General features: G+C 46.1%; 1 protein-coding gene across 3 annotated transcripts in view; it reads left to right on the top strand.

Annotated features, from left to right (window-relative positions):
• PCYT1B (phosphate cytidylyltransferase 1B, choline) overlaps positions 1 to 17303 on the top strand; it is a 715710-nt gene that overhangs the window by 240582 nt on the left and 457825 nt on the right. For 2 of the 3 annotated variants that reach the window (XM_078657803.1, XM_078657801.1), the window contains exon 3: positions 7776 to 7892. The exons of the other annotated variant lie outside the window; for it this stretch is intronic. In XM_078657803.1, coding sequence (XP_078513929.1) covers positions 7776 to 7892 — 117 coding nt within the window. The remainder of the gene's footprint in view (positions 1 to 7775; positions 7893 to 17303) is intronic. 3 annotated transcript variants of the gene reach the window in all.

The raw sequence follows: 17303 nt of genomic DNA, 5'->3' as shown, positions 1-17303 counted from the left end.
GTAAAGTGCTTTGTGAGAGGGGAGATGGATAGAAGGGTTGAAAAGTGAATAGAATGAAGATGAGGGACAAAACAAATTATAATTGGTGGGAGAGAGATGACAGACCACTGCAGAACAAAGGAAGAATAGAAGAATTACATAGGAGTGAGGATGGCCAGGGGAGCAAGGATAGAGTAGAGTTACATGGGTGGCAGGTGTTTCCATTAGGCCTCATCGCCTCCATGAATTAATAAACACTGCTCACAACAGCAGCAATGCCCAGGTGGCTTCTGCAGACAGGGAGAAGCATGGCACTTGTATTGGCAAAGTATGATTGTATTGAGGAGCTCTGTGGGAAATGGTTAGTATGAATGGTACAAAACATCGACAGTGCAATACATTTGTATTGCCAACAGTAAGGGGTATTTGTTACTGGGGCGTGAGCTTAGTATGAGGGAAGCCTGCATGTCTCATTCTGGCCTTGATCGCTTTTGTGTTGCATAAGGGCCTAAATAGACAATAGAACTATAGAAAGGGACTGCTGGCAGAAAGTAATTCAAGTTTTTTGCTGTGATTTTAATTGTTCTTAAGTAATTGCATACTTGTATTTTTGTGCAGTGATGTCTAGGTGAAAATAATGCGCAATGTGTTACTGCTCTACGCGTTACTATGTAATGCAAAGTTTTCTATGACCCGCAGTGTGCTGTAAAATCTATACTTTGAATCTGTTTTGTTTGAAAATTTTCTATGTGGGGGGGGTGGGGGGGGGGGGGTGTATGGGAATATCCCCGCACAACTCTTTTTGAATTTGTCTCGCTCACAACGCTCACACATTTTCTTCAGGTCTACACATTCCGCCTCACCATATTTAAAATCCACCAGCCGCCACTGCATTAAATGCATGAATACACTGGTAATGCAGGCCATCCGTGTTAGAGTCAAACTACCTTGAGGGTCTCCATGCTAGCTCGAGCACAGCTGCAAGCACTGCAGTGTATCATATAATGAAACTTGACTTACCTGAAAGAACTGAATAGAAACCATGGGTCTCATTTACAAGCCCATTGCATTGCGGGTTGTCACTTTTTAACGCACCGGCGGCGCATTGGTCTTGCCCATATTAACAAGGCCACCTAAAGTCACCATGCGTGACTTTTCATGTCCTTGTAAATATGGGCCCCTTTCACACATTACTTTGTGTGAAAGGGGTGTTCCATGGGTGCTGCTATAGGTGATCCCACACAACATTGATGGAACCTGACACATTCCCAGATTTACAACATTTTGTAAATTTGGAAATGCGTCAGAATCCTAGGCCTCCCCAGGGGAGGCATAGGAGTGGGGCAATGAGGAGAAAACTTTTTTTCTCCTTGTTTTTTCCTCTTTCTATGTGTGCTGCATTCTGTTTTTGTGCAGGAAGGGATACTGACCCTTCCTGCACAAAAACAGTCATCCTCGCATAGCAGGCACTCTTGCAACATGATGCAAGGGCCCCTGCCCTAGCGCATCGCAGCCAATTGTGCGGCAGCACATGACAAAGCACACGGATGTGTCGAATTGTTGTTAATACGACGTATTCCTCTGCATTTAAAATGATGCAGCTCGTCACAGCAAAATGGCTTCCGGAGCAGTGCTGTGTCATTTTGTAGTAAATGAGGCCCCATGTTTGCATAGTCAAATCAGGTAACAAAACAGGCAAAGAAGAATGAACAAAGGCAAGGTTAAGAAGAGCACAAACCTTATCAATGGGGAAAGTAATTGAATGTCAAAAGAACGAATAAGGTGGTTTGCAGGAATTAAAAATAAGAAAGATATCAGTATACTTGTGTTTTCCTGCTATGATTTTCCAATCATTGGAAATCTAATAAGAGACTTCTAGCAGCAGATTCCTTACCTTAGAATTTCCCGAGGCGCCAGACTGGATCCAGAAGATTTCATGTGAGTAGTACCCCTGTGCGCAGGTAGGTAGCATTGATTGTCTCTGCTTCCGTCGGCGTCCTTTGTCAGTAGTGACATTGGGGTAACTATATAGGCGCTACCCAGGCACGCTGATGTCAGTGCTTTTCTTTCCACACCAGTGATCCGTAAAAGAGCTAGCCCTCTGTCACCCTTTGACAGGCCTTTTTTCAACGTTTTGTCGACTTCTTTTGAGGCTTACTTGTTAGTATGTCGACGATGTCCTTGCGAAAGTCCGTTTTTAAACCCTGTGGCACCTGTCACCAGCCGATATCAGTGACGGACCTGCACCTTATTTGCCTTTGTTGTTTGGTGCGGGACCATTACACTAAGGCGTGCTCCGATTGCTGGTCCGTGGCTCGAGGCTGTGTCTGAAGCTGCTAGCAGCCAGGCATGTGACTCAGCGGTAGTCGAGATTCCCGTTGAGGGGAAGGTCCTGGGATTGTTTGGGGAACTCAAACCCCTCTTCGTCCCTCTCAAAGTCATCAGGACGTTCAGGTAGGAGACATAGGAAGAAGAGTACGAAGTCGAAGCGTTCTTTGATTTTTCCTCGCCCAGCAGCTGATGAGATGAGGGAGCCTCGGCGTTCTATGTACCGTTCCCTGGAACCTGCTTCTGGGCAGACTCCACTCCTTCTTGAATTTCCGAAGGCCGGAGCGACCCCTGCCCAATTAAGAGAGTTCTATGAGGTGCCTCATTTTTGGGTGGTCCTACCCCGACGATGCTCCTTCAGGCCCCGTGGGGTCAGAGGGGGTCCCCTGTGCTACCGCACTAGTGGCTCTGGCCCTAGTCCCTGTGGCGCCCCATGGATCCATTCCTGGATTTGGACCTGCACTGGTTGAGTCATCTCGACCTTCCTTGGCATCAGTCCTGATCCAATGCGCTTATGGCGCTCCCTGGCGGCGCTGCCCCCATCGCCATCCCTGACTCTGACACAGAGCCAGAGGGGCATTGACTGACACCGACTCCAATGCCGCCAGGAGCCTTGCCTTGCAGATCGGAGCCTAAGCTTCATCTTTATCGGCTAGGCCTCGGCGAAGATTGGGAGGGGTCCCTGGACCCTTTAGAACATATCAGTCCTATGATGAACAGAGTATGGACAGGTGTGAGGACCTGGATGAGACCAGCATCCTGGATACTTCTCCAGATGCTGGTCTGCTTTCACCCCCTACCGTGGCTACAGAGGAGGGAGCTTCATACACTGGTGGTGCGTATGGCCTGGAACTTTAGTTGCCAAGTTGCCCAAGTTGGCAGTCAAGGCTAATCTCTTGACGGAGGAGCTGTAACCCAGGGGTCTCCGCTTCGGATCCTTACTCTGTTTAATGACGCCCTCACTGACATCCTTTTGAGTACATGGTTTATACCCTACACAGGGGCTCATGTGAATAGGGAAAAACCAAAGGAAATGATGGACGGAGCGTTGACAATACAAGCACTCACCCCCAGTCAACTGATCTGGGTTTAATCCATCACCGTTCTTTAGCCCACCGTTCCTTTGGTTTTGCTCATGTGAATAGGACAATTGCCCGCCATCATTGCCTGCACCTCGGGACCCACACTTCCTCACCCAACACCCTGTCCCTGAGAGCTTGGTGGTCCAAGCCTCTACCTCCCAAGTCACTTACCCTACTTTCCCCAGATAGGGAATCCAAGAGGCTGGACTCATTTGGGTAGAAGATGTTTTCTTCCGTCAACCTATCATTGTGGTCCGTGAACACTGCATGCTCTTTGGGCCGTTATTCCCATTCTCTGTGGATACAGTTGTGCAAGTGGTGCCACAGGTCCCGGAGGAGGCCCAGGCTGTACACTCCCCAGTTGTTGCTGATGGGAGAGAAGTAGCAAAGTTCACCTTTCTATGTGGACTTGACACAACCGACTCGCTAGGCAGAGCAGTGCAGTTTCCATGACAGTGGCCCATAGGTGCCACTCCTGGCTGAGCACTACTCGCTTCTCGGGTGATGTCCAGCCTTCCCTTATTGATATGCCCTGTTTCTTCAGATACAAGGCAGGTTCAGCGCTCGAGCCCTTTAAGGATTCTTGTGCTACAGCCAGGTTCTTAGACCTCTCTGCATTCCCACATCCACCCCAATCTGCCTTTCACTCATTTCTTGGCTTCGGGAGAGGTTTCCAGCAATGCCAATTCCAGCCCTGTCACTTGGTTGCACAGGCTCCCAAGCCTCTGCATGGCTGAGGGTGTGGTACCTACAGACCTCATGGGCCAGGTGGCTAGTGGACCAATCAGTAGGATCCCACTGCCACTGCAACAGCCTCCAAACCCTCCTAGCCTGCCCCTTTACCACCATGGGCACCTAGTCGGCGGCAGGATTCACTATCACCCTCCCCGCTGGCTGTCCATAACATTGGACAGGTGGGCTTAGCAGATCGTCTAAAGGGGCTCCCCCTGCCACTTCGTGACTACTCCCCATGCCACCATCTCACGATCGACTGATGGGGAATCATCAATCCCTTTTCCGCAAGGAGGTCACGGCTCTCTTGGCCAAGGAGGCCATAGAGAGGTTTCCGGTGCAAGAAGAAGGCTGTGATTGTTATTCCCACTACTTTCTGGTTCCCAAAAAGGACAAGGGTTTTCTTCCTATTCTGATCTCTGAAACCTCAATCTCTTCTTCAAGAAGGAGATATTCAAAATGCTCATGTTGGCTCAGGTCTTGTCTGCCCTGGACCCTGGAGACTTGATGGTAGCATTGGACTTGCAGGATGCCTGTTTTCACATACCCATCCTGCCTGGCCCTCGGTGGTGTCTGCTGTTTTCGGTAGGCCACAAGCATTTTCAGTTCAACATTCTCCCTTTTGACATTACCATCGCCCCTTGGGTTGTTTACCAAGTTGATGGCTGGTGTTGCAGCTCATCTGCGGAGATCTGGGTTGCCTGTCTTCCTCTAGCTCGATGACTGGCTGTTGAAGGCAGGCTCGTCTCAGGCTGGGGTCTCCCAAATCCACACTATGGCAGACCTCCTGCACTCCCTGAGGTTCACTATCAATGTGATGAAGTCGCACCTGACTCCTTTTCAGACGTTCTCTTTTGTAGGAGCTGTTCGGGACACAGTGCAGTTTCAAGCTTATCCTTCCGAGCAATGAGTCCAGGATATTCAGACTATGATACCGATATTTCAGCCTCTATCCTGGGTTTTGGTGAGACTGACTCTGAGGCTGCTGGGCCTCATGTCCTTCTTCATCTTGCTGGCGACACATGCCAGATGGCATATGCCGGCTCTGCAGTGGGACCTGAAGTTCCTGTGGGCACAGCATCAGAGAAATCTCTCTGACCTGGTCTAGTTCTTTGACGGAACTGTGAACAATCTGCAGTGGTGGCTAATGAACCGTGGTTGGGTCAGAGGCAGACCCCTCTCCCTTCCCCAACCCTATCTCACAGTACTGACAGATGTGTCACTCCTGGGATGGGACGGCCATCTGGGAGATGTGTAGATCGGAGGACTCTGGAATCCAGACTCCACATCAGCATGCTGGAGCATCGTGTGATCCGACTGACATTGAAAGCCTTTCTTCCCTCCATCATGGGAAGGCTGGTACAAGTGATCATGGACAACACCACCGCCATGTGGTACTGCAACAAACAGTACAGGTGGGGTCTTGGACCCTTTGTCAAGAAGCCCTGCATATCTGGACATGGCTGGAACGCCAGGGCATATCTCCGGTAGTTCAACATCTGGCAGGTTCTCTGAACCCCATGGTGGACAATCTCAGCCAAAGATGCCTAGCAGATCACGCATGATGTCAGCATCCAGAAGTGGTGCACATCCTCTTTCATTAGTGGAGAGAGCCTTGGTTAGAACTGTTTGCCACTGCCGAGAACGTGCAATGTCAGCAGTATTGCACACTGGTTTCCAAGGCGGCACTCGTTCCGAGACACTTTTCTTCTCGAGTGGAGCTCAGGGCTTTCCGCCCATACCACTACTTCCCAGAGTTCTCAAGAAGATCAACAACGAACCGGCCCAATTCATCCTTGTGGCTTTTGACTGGGCATGGAGCGTCTAATATCCTGAGCTACTGAGCATGGCCATCGAACCTCCGATCAGCAGAGGAGGGTTTTCTACCCAAACTTGTCAACTCTCCGCCTTCATGAGTGGAGAATGAGTGGCGACAGTTGACAGCTTTTGACCTTTCTCCCTAAGTCTGTAACCTTTACTCCGCAGCCAGGCCTCCCTCTACCAATATGGTGTATGTCTACCGTTGGAAGAAATGTGTGGCATTGTGTGCTGAAAAATCTGTTGATCTCTTTTGTGCCCCTCTTTCTGAGGTTCTGCTTTTTGCCTTGTCTCATGCCCAGCATGACTCTGCTCTGGGCACTGCTAAGGGCTTTCTCTCTGCCATTTCTGCCTTCTTGCAGTTGCCTGAACAACCTTCTTTGTTCAACTCCCCTATTGTACATAGGTTCCTCAAGGGTCTTACTCATCTCTTCCCTCCTTCACCATTCATTATGTCTCAGTGGGACCTTAATCTGGTTTTAACTTTTTTGATATGCACTCCTTTCGAGCCTCTGCATAATTGTTACTTCAGGCTTCTCCCCTCGAAAATAGCCTTTCTTGTGGCAATTACATCTGCTGGCAGAATAAGTAAGCTGCAGGCCTTATCATCTATGCCACCTTACTTCTCAGTCTATCCTGACAAAGTAATGCTTTGCACAGGGCTTCCTTTCTGCCAAACTGGTCACTCCTTTTCATGTGGACCCTTCCATCACCTTCCCTTCCTTTTTACCTCCTTCACATCCCTCTAAGGAAGAGGAGCGACTCCACCATCTGCACGCAAAAAAGAGCGTGACTGCACAAAAGAGTTCCGGGTTGACGACCAACTCTTCATGGGGTATGTTCGTATGAAGAAAGGTCGGGCAGTGCAGAAGCAGACCATCTCCAGATGGGTGGTGCTCTGCATCAAACTCTGCTACACACTGGCCAAGAAGCAACCTCTTGAGGGTTTGCATGCTCATTCCACCAGAGCTAAAGCGGCCACCACTGCGCAGGGGCGTAACACAGGCCCCTGCAGCCCCCGCGATGCGGGAGGGCCTCAAGCTCCAAGGGGCCCCCTCGGCACTGCACTCTGGCCGGAAAGCTCCTGATTGAGCTCGGAGGGGGCCCCTCTACATACCGTGCAGGGAGGCCCCCTCAATTTTCATTACGCCAGTGCCACTGCGCTAGCACGTGGAGTTCTGGTCCAACAAACATTATTGTCTGGGCAGTCAGGTCTGCAGGGATGAGCCCTTTGCCCGTACGGTCCGGCAGGACCTTCTCATTTGAAATGTTTTTGCAGACACTCCTGAGGGGATGGTACTGCTTTGGTTCTGTTCTTAGTTAAGGAATCTGTGGCTAGAATTCTCTATGAGATGAACACGTTACTTACCTTCGATAACGCATTATCTGGTAGAGACTATATGGCCAGCAGATTCCTTTACTACCCACCCATCCTCCCGGCTCTGTGAACGGATTTCTAAGGATAGGGTTAACCTTTTTGCAGGGCCCTATTTTTGAAACACTAGTGGTTAGTGTTCTTCATGGCATGGCTCTGCGCTTCAGGTGTGGAAAGTCTTTAAAAGAAACTGACGTTATCCTGGGTGTGCCTATGTAGGTACCGCAATGTCACTTCTGGCGTGGACGACTCCAACGACGGACGCAGAGCCAATTCGATGCCACCTACCTGCACGTAGGAGTACTGCTCACGAAAAATTTTCCGTACCAGTCTGACGTCTGGGTCTAGCGTAAGGAATCTGCTGCTAGATATAGTTTCTACCAGATTTTACCCCGAAAACTTAATGCAGTAGTGATTTACTGTGTAATGCATTCTTACACTTTTATTTTAACGTTTTACAGTGGATCGACCTGTCAGAGTGTATGCAGATGGAATATTTGACCTCTTCCATTCTGGCCATGCGAGGGCCCTCATGCAGGCCAAAAATCTATTCCCAAACACGTATTTATTAGTAGGAGGTAAGATGTGGGCATGCTATGGTGGATATGTGACCTACTTTTTAAGCAGCAAGACTGACAGTCAAAGTGAAAGTTCTAGGTTTTTTATACCGTCCCTACAATTTATTAACATTGTATTGGTCTGAAAGTGTTTATGGTATAATAATGTAATGCATTACGTTATAAGAATTACATGCATTGTTATTACTATTGTGGTTGCATTATATTTGCATTTCGCTTTGCATTGCAAAATAGCATTGAGTGCTGGCATACCTACAATCTTTTTAACGTATAACAGGAATATAAATAATATATGTTGAAACATGCAATATTCCATTGGTATCCTGTAATTAATACTTTATATTTCGAAGTAATTCGTTTTTCCTATTACAATGTGGGCATTATGGGGCACATGCATCATTGGTTTTTGCATTCGCAAACGGTGCGAATCGCAAAATTCGGCCGTTTGCGAATGCAAAAACCATTTTTGGGATGCATAATTTTTTTGCCTTTTTCGCAATTTAAGAAATCGCAATTTTTTGCGATTTCTTAAATTGCTATAGCATTTAAGAAATCGCAAATTTTGCGATTTCTTAAATGCTATGCATGATTTAATTGCGAATTCGCAATTAGGAAGGGGAAAATTACCATGAAGTAAACCTTCATGGTAATTTGCGAAAAGTTTTAAAAATGCACAAAAGTGCATTTTTGAAACTTATATTTTACACACACACATGCCCTTGGGACATGTGTGTGAGTAAAATATACTTACGTGACATTTCAGGGGTGCAGGGGGGGTCCTTTGGACCCCCTCTGCACCCTTGAAATTGCATTCTCATTTTGCGATTCCTTAATTGCGAATTCGCAAAATGAGAATGCCTTTCCATTGATTCCTATGGGCCTCTAGGCCCATAGCAATCAATGTAATGCGCTTCCTTAATTGCGATTCGCAATTAAGGAATCACAAATAAAGAAAATTAAGGAATCGCAAAAACTTTTGCAATTTCTTGATTCATAGGATTTTGCAATTCCTAAATTGCGATTCCTTAATTTTCGCAATTTAGGAATCGCAAATTCCTACAATGATGCATGTGGCCCTAAGTTCTTATTACAGATGCGTTCTGATGTTAGAACCCACTTGTAATAACTTACAAGCAAGTAGTCATATGGCAGCATATGCTGATCTCACGCTACCCCTTGCCCCGTCTGTGACCTCATCTGTGGCAGGAGAGAACCTGTGTATGGTGTGCATGCATTGTAAGAGGCCACTGTGCAACACAGAGAAACCATTTGCTCTCACATGACAAAGCAGGATCGTGTCACAAGTTCTTATGGTTGAGAGGCTGCATGCCCGTGCTAAATTGTGGTCATTATTTAGGATAACGTACTTCAAGCTAGGCTTATTATAAGGATATTGCAACTTACCTGGAGTTTCCTGGTACTTACAAAGGCATTTACAGCCTGATTCATCATTCTCCCGTTTTGCGAGCCCCCAATAGCGATTCATAAGGAATCGCTATTAAGGACTTGCAAAACGGGATTCATGTAGAAATTGCATGAAGAAATGCGATTCCTACACATTCCTTATTTGCGATTAGCAAATTGCTAATCGCAAATAAGGAATAACTCCCCATTCATTCCTATGGGCCAAAAGGCCCATAGGAATGAATGGGGAGTATTCCTTATTTGCGATTAGCAATTAGCTAATCGCAAATAAGATAGCGATTTAAAGGGTGCCAGGGGTGTCCAAAGGACACCCTGTAGCACCCCTTAAATGCAAATTGAAACAGGTGTTGCGCACACACATGTCCAAAGGACATGTGTGTGTGCAACATGCAACTTAGAAAAATGCTTTTAAAAGCATTTTTCTAAGTTTTCGCTATTTACCACGAGGTTTGACCTCGCGGTAAATAGCGGGCCGAAATTGCAAATTCGCAATTTTTAAATGGATGATGAATTGCATTTAAGGAATCTCAAATAGAGATTCCTTAAATGTAATTCCTCGCAAAATAGCGAAATCTCTATTACCGATTTTTGCATTTGGGATGATGAATCCCAAATGCAAAAATAGCGCTCGCAAAGGGCCAGATTCTCAGAATCTGGCCCTTTGCGAGCCGATTTCGGCTTGATGAATCAGGCTGCTAGTCTTCGGTCTCAAACCTCTCAGTGAAGATCGTGAGACTCCTCGCTGACGTGCATTATTTTTATCATGCACTTAAAGGGGTACATTATCCCATATGCTACATATAGGGTCTTAAAATACAATTAACAAAGGATCAGTTAGAAAGTCGGAAATGTGCTTCTCTAGGAGGACTCCAACATTTGAAGAAAACTTCAAACTCTATTGGTGTGAACAAAAATCTTAAACGCGCCCAAAAAATCTGCACTAGTCAGAGATTTCCGATGGTACTTAAATACAGAACTTCAATCAGGCCGGAAACACTGCATTTGCTAATGTGATATATCAGTACATTTGCATATTATACTATTATTTAGCTGTCCAAGTGGAAAGTGTTGTTTTCCTCAGGTAAACACCCTTACCGTAAATCCTGATCAGAAATGTGGGGTTTCCCTACCGACTGCCACCCTGGAATAGCATCTACTGCTATCTTTGAAAGAAGCATCCTTATGTGTGTTTCAGTGTATTCCCATAATTGTGCAGGGTACACCACCCAGGAACAGCTCCGATATCCCTAAGTCTCGAAATGCAGTTATACCTCCAATCCTGTAGAAATACTGGGGGATATGTACAAGAAAGTGATGGAAGGAGGCGTTAGGCTCCTTGGCTTAACACTGCGCTCCGCCACATCTGAAACACAAGGCTGCACCATATGTACAAGAATGTTCTGCAGCCTTGCCTTTCCCCCTGCGATGGCGCTAAGTTTAGCAACTTAGCGCCAATGTAGGCACCCTTGCACTATAGGTGCCTGCATGAAGGGGAGGATTGTTTATGTGTAGGAAGGTGTTCCTTCCTGCACTTAAACAATCTTAAAATGCCATTCTGTCACTTTCATGTGTGCTGCTTCATGCATTAAAAAAAAAAGATTGCTTATGTACAGGAAGGGACACCTTCCGGCACATACACAAACCATTTCATTTCCTTTTTCCATGTGGGCAGCATCAAAATGAATGGATATTGCCGTGGAACGCCCACCACAGCACCCACTCCTTTCATGCTAACCATTGCGTGAAAGGGGGCCTTATGTAGAAGGCAGCATTTAGGGCCATATGTATCAAGCCGTTTTTGAATCGCAAAGGCCGAAATTAGCAGAATTTCGGCCTTTGCGAATCGCAAACGGCCTTTTTGCATGTTTTGGTATGTATGTAATATCGGCAAAATAAGGAATAGCAAATATTTGCGATTCCCTATTTTGCAATAGCATTTAAGTAATCGCAATTTTGCGATTCCTTAAAAGCTATGTATGTACCATTTTTGGCTTGCGAATTATGGTTAAGAATTCGCAAATTACCACCAACTTGTAGTTGATGGTAACTTGCGAATTCTTCAAAAAATGCACAATGTGGCATTTTTTAATGTGGCATGTGATGCACACACATGCCCATAGGGCATGTATGTGCGCCATATGCACACACATGTACATTTCAGGTGTGCAGCAGGGTGTCTTTGAGACACCCCTGCAGCCTTGAAAAAATTCTCAAATTGCGATTAGAAAATTGCGAATTAGCAATTTGAGAATTATATCACAATCATTCCTATGGGCCTCCTGGCCCATAGGAATGCATTGGAAATTATTCCTCGATTGCGAATTCGCAAATAAGGAAGATTAAGGAATCGCTAAAATATAGCGATTTTCTTCATACATACCATTTTGCAATTCCTAAATAGCGATTCCTTAAAAATCGCTATTTAGAAATAGCAAAATAGTTTGTTGATACATATGGCCCTAAGCCACGTTATAAGGCGCAGTCCCTATGCCACTACAACGTCATTGAAAGTGACGTTGTGGTGGCGATAGGGGCTTATACATATGCTCCAGTGACGTCTCCAAGCTCCCATCCAAAGCTGCCTTTATCAAGACAACATTAGAGGAAACTGGTGAATAGCAAAGCACACTTTTATGTAATTTCGGGCAGAGACACTGCATTTAACCTTTCCTTGCGTTGTTTGTGGAAAAGAAGGTACCCACTCACAGTACACTATCACTTAGCCCCAGTGTTGCACAAAATAAAAAACACAGCACGATCCATAAGCAATTAAACAAACATTTACAAAGCCATTAGTCTCACCTGAAAACAACCATGTTGTTTGTGACTATGATTGTTGCCAATCAAATGCATACGCTTGGGTCGAATGCAACCTGCATGCATGGTGAGCATTAATGATGTGGGGTTTCTCCTAACGAAAGCCAATTCAAAGATGGCTGCTCATGTTGTGTCAGGCCGCACATGCATGTTTGTTATAATGAGTGCGGCATACCTGCCAACTTGAAGAACAATCTCACAGTGTGAGGAGGGGCTGGGCCTCGTGCCGAGAAGTACCTGGGAGGCACTTTTGAACCACAGCTGCCCCAACCCCCCTCCTCCCCAAAAAAGCCAAAAATCTTGCAGAGCCTGATTTCGTGTCCTTGGGTGTTTTCATGGCCGGACTGGGAACGAATACCGGCCATGGCAAAGAGCTCGGCGGCCCCCCGGGGGTAAGGGGGGGCCTTTGGGGGTGCGACCGAGCTGTTTGCCGGGGCCAGTTTTCAGCCGATTTTGTTACAGGGCCGATTTTGCAGTTATGCTGCAAAAACGGCCCTGTAACAAAAATGGCCCCCCCTTGCGGCGCACAGGGGAATTTCCCAGTCAGGGGCGGCCTTTGGCATGTGAAAGCTGTGCACCTGCACAGGGCCACGAAACCTCAGGGTCCACCACACCAATATATGTCCTTACTATAATAATCCTCTGAGGATGGATGCATATTTGCGTGGTGGCCCCTGGCAGGGATTTGGCGGCCTCTGGCTCTGTTCCACTTCCAAACACCCTGACCCCACCCCCCCTCTTCACTGGCCTCCGCGCTCCGCCCCGCCCAGACCCCCTCTTCCGGGGACCCCTACCTACGCTCCCTGACCAGGGCCACCATGAGCCTAGAGCCGCCCCTGGCCCGGTGCCCGCAGCGGCCAGTTTGGCCCTGGGTGTTTTCACACCTGTTAATGGACGTCGGCAGTTCAAAGACTCACGCAAGCGAGCAGAGAAACCACTATTTGCAGTGGGTTTCAGCTCGTTTTCCCTACCTCAGTGTGATATCTGCTCCTCAGGTGGTGACCGGGTGATGGGAGACGATATCGTGTATTACACTGTGGCAAAGTGTGATTTGGCAGGTATGGTGTGCACACGTGCGCCAAGTGTGTGTTGGGATAAGTTCACACATTTGGGTTGTGGCACCTGCATTTATATACATGTGCGTTGTGAAGCATGACAGACATTTATTTTACTGTTCTAACTTGGTGGGCGGTTAAGTTAGAGTGTAAACTGAAATGTAAAAAAAGTGCAAGTAAAAGGAAGTGACCAGCCCAGCAGCCGTCTTGAAATAAACAATTTTAAAAAAAGATAGTTAACACCGGCAGTGGAATGGTGAAAAGAGTGCAGGTTAAAATGGGAAAAACAAATGAGAGAGCAAAGAGACTCCGAGGAGTGCAGAATATGAAATAATCAAAGGGTTCCTTCTAGTATGCAGTAGAAGGGTGTAACTCATCAGACAGCTCTAAGATCAAAATGACCCTGAGCAGGACAAGCACATGAATAGAAGAGAAAGCCATTAAATCAGGAGCAAGTAACTTAGATAGACAACAAAGCCATCCAACCACGATAAAAGACCTGACCTAAAGCCCAGTCTGAGTAATATTATGAACTGGAAACAATAGATATTCCAACATACAACTACAACTGTCTGTAATCGAGACCGAAAAAATGTTTAGATGAGGAGCAGGCCAGCAGGAAAAGAAAAGAGATGGGAAAGAAAGTCCAAAATCACAAAAGCAAGCAAGCAACAAAACAACCCAGATGTTATGCAATATTACATCGGAGTAAAGGGGACAACAACTCACAGAATAAGGTGCAGTTTACAAACTTCTTCCTCACAAATAAATGGGCCTAGAAAATATTGAAGAAATAGAGAGCATGGCAGGTTGATTAAAAAAAGACAAAAAGTATTTAACAGAAAGGCACCATATATAATGGAGAAAATACCCCTAAACTGTACACCTAAGTTACTGAGTTATTCCAGGACTTCATAAGGGCACCTTTCTAATTTGCAATATCTTTATTCTGTACATTACATAAAACTTTATCCTCAAATCATCCCACGCTCTATAAATCATTTTAGTCTATATCACCATGATTTTAAATGTGACCTTGATTACATGTAAATGTCCCACCCTTTTACCAAGGACTTATTCAAGAATACTCACCACATTACTAATTTCTGGATTAACTCTTGAAATTAACAAATACATTGCTTTCCCCAACATATTAGGGTATCAATTATTAATGGAGAGTTTATAATATATCAGTCGTCATCTAATGTAATAGCCAAGAAATATGCAGTGGTGATAAGAATAACTTGATACATGCTGTGTCACAGGTGGAGAATCTTCAAATTCTGGCTTTGTAGGGCCAGGTTCCCAGCATCTTACTTTAGGGAACCTGTCTGAGTCCAACCCTAAGAACACTTGTGTCTTTGTTTACTTGTTGCTACGTGAACGATGTAGGGCTTAAATAATAAGGCTAATCCAAGCATAAGCTTATTACTAAAAAAGAAAATTCTACGGAAGACAGGTTGGAACAGGGAAAATGTACATAAAAAAGACAAGTTAAGAAGAAAGTAGTGGAGAATGGCGGGGGACATGGCGGCTGGCTAAGGCAGTAGGCTGGGAGCTCTTACCTCTGTGAGTGGCAGGTTACACAATGTAGGCAAACAAGCCCCATCTCTTACTGCAAGGGTTGGAATCCCAGCCTGATCCTGCGGGTCGAGCTGATCGATAGGAGAATCACTGATCCCACCTAGGGGGATTTTTGATAGTGTAGAGGAAACTGCACTGGTTCACAGCAGCCAGGGCGCTCTTGGTACCATGGGGTGCTGCAGCGCATCCTGCAGCGATGTGGAGTTGGCACTGTCACCACCCCCTTTTGTATCAGCATTGGAAGAGTCAGCACAGGTAGACGCAGTTGGAGAGGCAGTGAAAAAGCTTCAAAGAGCAAGTTGTAAGCCTCTGACAACTCTGGAGAAATGGGCATAGCTGGCAGCAAGAAAAGGGTGGAATAACGCCTTATTAGCCCAGGATGACCAGATGGATGCAGTCATCCAGTGGACAGAGGGCAAGAGTGCTTTAGACTTGGGTGACCTAGCCTCCTTACAAAATGAATCTAGAAGCTCTGGGAGTGCCAAAGATAGAAATAAGGTGATACCAAAGGGGATGATGTTCAACATTCCGTCCATCATCTTTTTGTGTTGCATTTTCACCCTAAGTGGAAAGGGTATGCCCAGACGTGGGTCCTGTGCTCACCACGCCACTGGAGTCAAGCTATCCTGGCTGATGAGGGCTGAAAGCCCGAAACCGGTCCTAGGATGCTTGATTTCTGTCCAGGGAAGACGTGGCCTGGCAGTTCGGTATGGACTATTTCCATGAGGCACAGGGTCAAGACTGATTTGCATATGGGTATGTCTGAACTGGGGTGGCGTGGTGAGCAAAATAATGATGGATTAAACCCAGATCTGTGACTCGGGTGAATGTTTGACAATGTTCAACATTTTGTCCATCATCTGTTTGTGTTGCAAAGATAGAAATAAGGAGCAAGTGAAATTGGGTGAAGGTGCTTGCAACCGTTATACGCTAAGGTCTTTAAACTCACATTTTGTGATTGTAAGTAAGGAAAGTGGTGGCCAGCAGTTTGTTAAACAAGTTAAGCGAAGGGGAAACATGTGAAATGCTAAGAAACCCCAAAATAAAGCCTTCTCAAAAGCTGCACCCGCCTCAAAGGAGAGAATAAGTCCCCCAGAGGTTAAATGTACCAGAGTTATGCCATCCCTAAGGTCTTCTGAGGTCTCGCCTAGCAATGCAGCGCATACGCTGCACGCCTTGGCGAGACCTATAATTCTCTAAAGGATTTCATTTACTGTTGTAGGTGCAGTTTAAGTGTGCATTCACATCGCCATCTGCTATGTGGGTATACCTTATGCACGCTGTATGGTGCGTCTTCTGTGAATGCTGTATGTGCAGCCTCCTGTGTGTTTATGCACCGTCTGCTCTGTCTCCATACCACAAGCATGATGTTTTGTAGTGTGAGTTATCTGTAGACATACTGCATGTATTGCCCGGGTAGTATATAGGGTGATCTCAGTGTGTTGTTTGCACCCGCCGTCCGTGCATGCTGTCTCTATATGCGGTTTGATCTCACCCTAGGCCCATTGCGTGCCTGTTCGTACACAGTTCTCTGCTGCGCATGCACGCATGCTGTGTGTGCTCCATGTGAGATTGCACTGCACCCAGACGTCTGACACACTCCGTGAATGCTCGAAACCCAGTCTGCATATGTTTTACGTATATTTTGTTCCAGTACACTTGCGCCAAGTGCCAGCATGTAGCCTTTCAGCCACTTCTCAGCGCGGAGTCCTCACAATCGTGTTACTAAGCGAGAACATCCCTTTAGGGATGAAGAGGGTAACATCCCCCCGTTTTCACCCTATTTATTTGATATTTAATGTTGAGCGCTTTGCCAGCTAGTAAATTGGGCAAACCTTGGCAGCTGAACATCGGTTCTATGTAAAGTATTACTGTACAGAAGACTGTCTCTACATTCGACACCTGCCGTAGTGTGTATCTGCACCGCGAGTGTCTGGTCAAACTCCACGTGTTAGGTGGTTTGAGTAAAGCACATTTTTAAAATAATGTACAATCCCCATCCCTATCAGTACATTGCAGTTAAGTATACAGAGAAAGGGAGGTGGGTCTATCAAGGTAACAAGCGAGCTAAGGCACAAAGCTGTAGGGAAAACTAGGCTGAAGGCAACTTGTGCCAGTAATTCCTATAGCACCATAATGCCGGGGTCAAACGAAGCGCTTAAAATCCACATAACATGACTGATCCTACCACCCAATGATCCCTTAAAATAGTAGCGTCTGTGCTTTAATCTTCCGGATGTACTGTCAAATAGTCCATGTTCTGCACTATGTATCCGGACAGTCAGCTAAGTATTACTACATTCTTCCGGATGCCCTTTCAAATAGTGTAGATTTACAATTAGCTGTCTGTGTCATGTTAAATACCACAGAAGCAATGAGTTGTTTATCTGGCCTGTTTGTGAAATGCATCACATAAAACCTTATTTACCCGGGAAGATGGCTAAACAGCAGATTGTACCCTAGTGATCAGGGTGTTCTGTTAATTAGCACAAATTAATCTGTGGTATTTGGGGCGCTATGTTTAACAACT

This window comes from Lissotriton helveticus, chromosome 8, assembly GCF_964261635.1.
Source record: "Lissotriton helveticus chromosome 8, aLisHel1.1, whole genome shotgun sequence".
NCBI lineage: Eukaryota > Metazoa > Chordata > Amphibia > Caudata > Salamandridae > Lissotriton > Lissotriton helveticus.
Note: the sequence above shows the minus strand (reverse complement) of the source record. Positions and strands in the feature narration are given on the sequence as shown.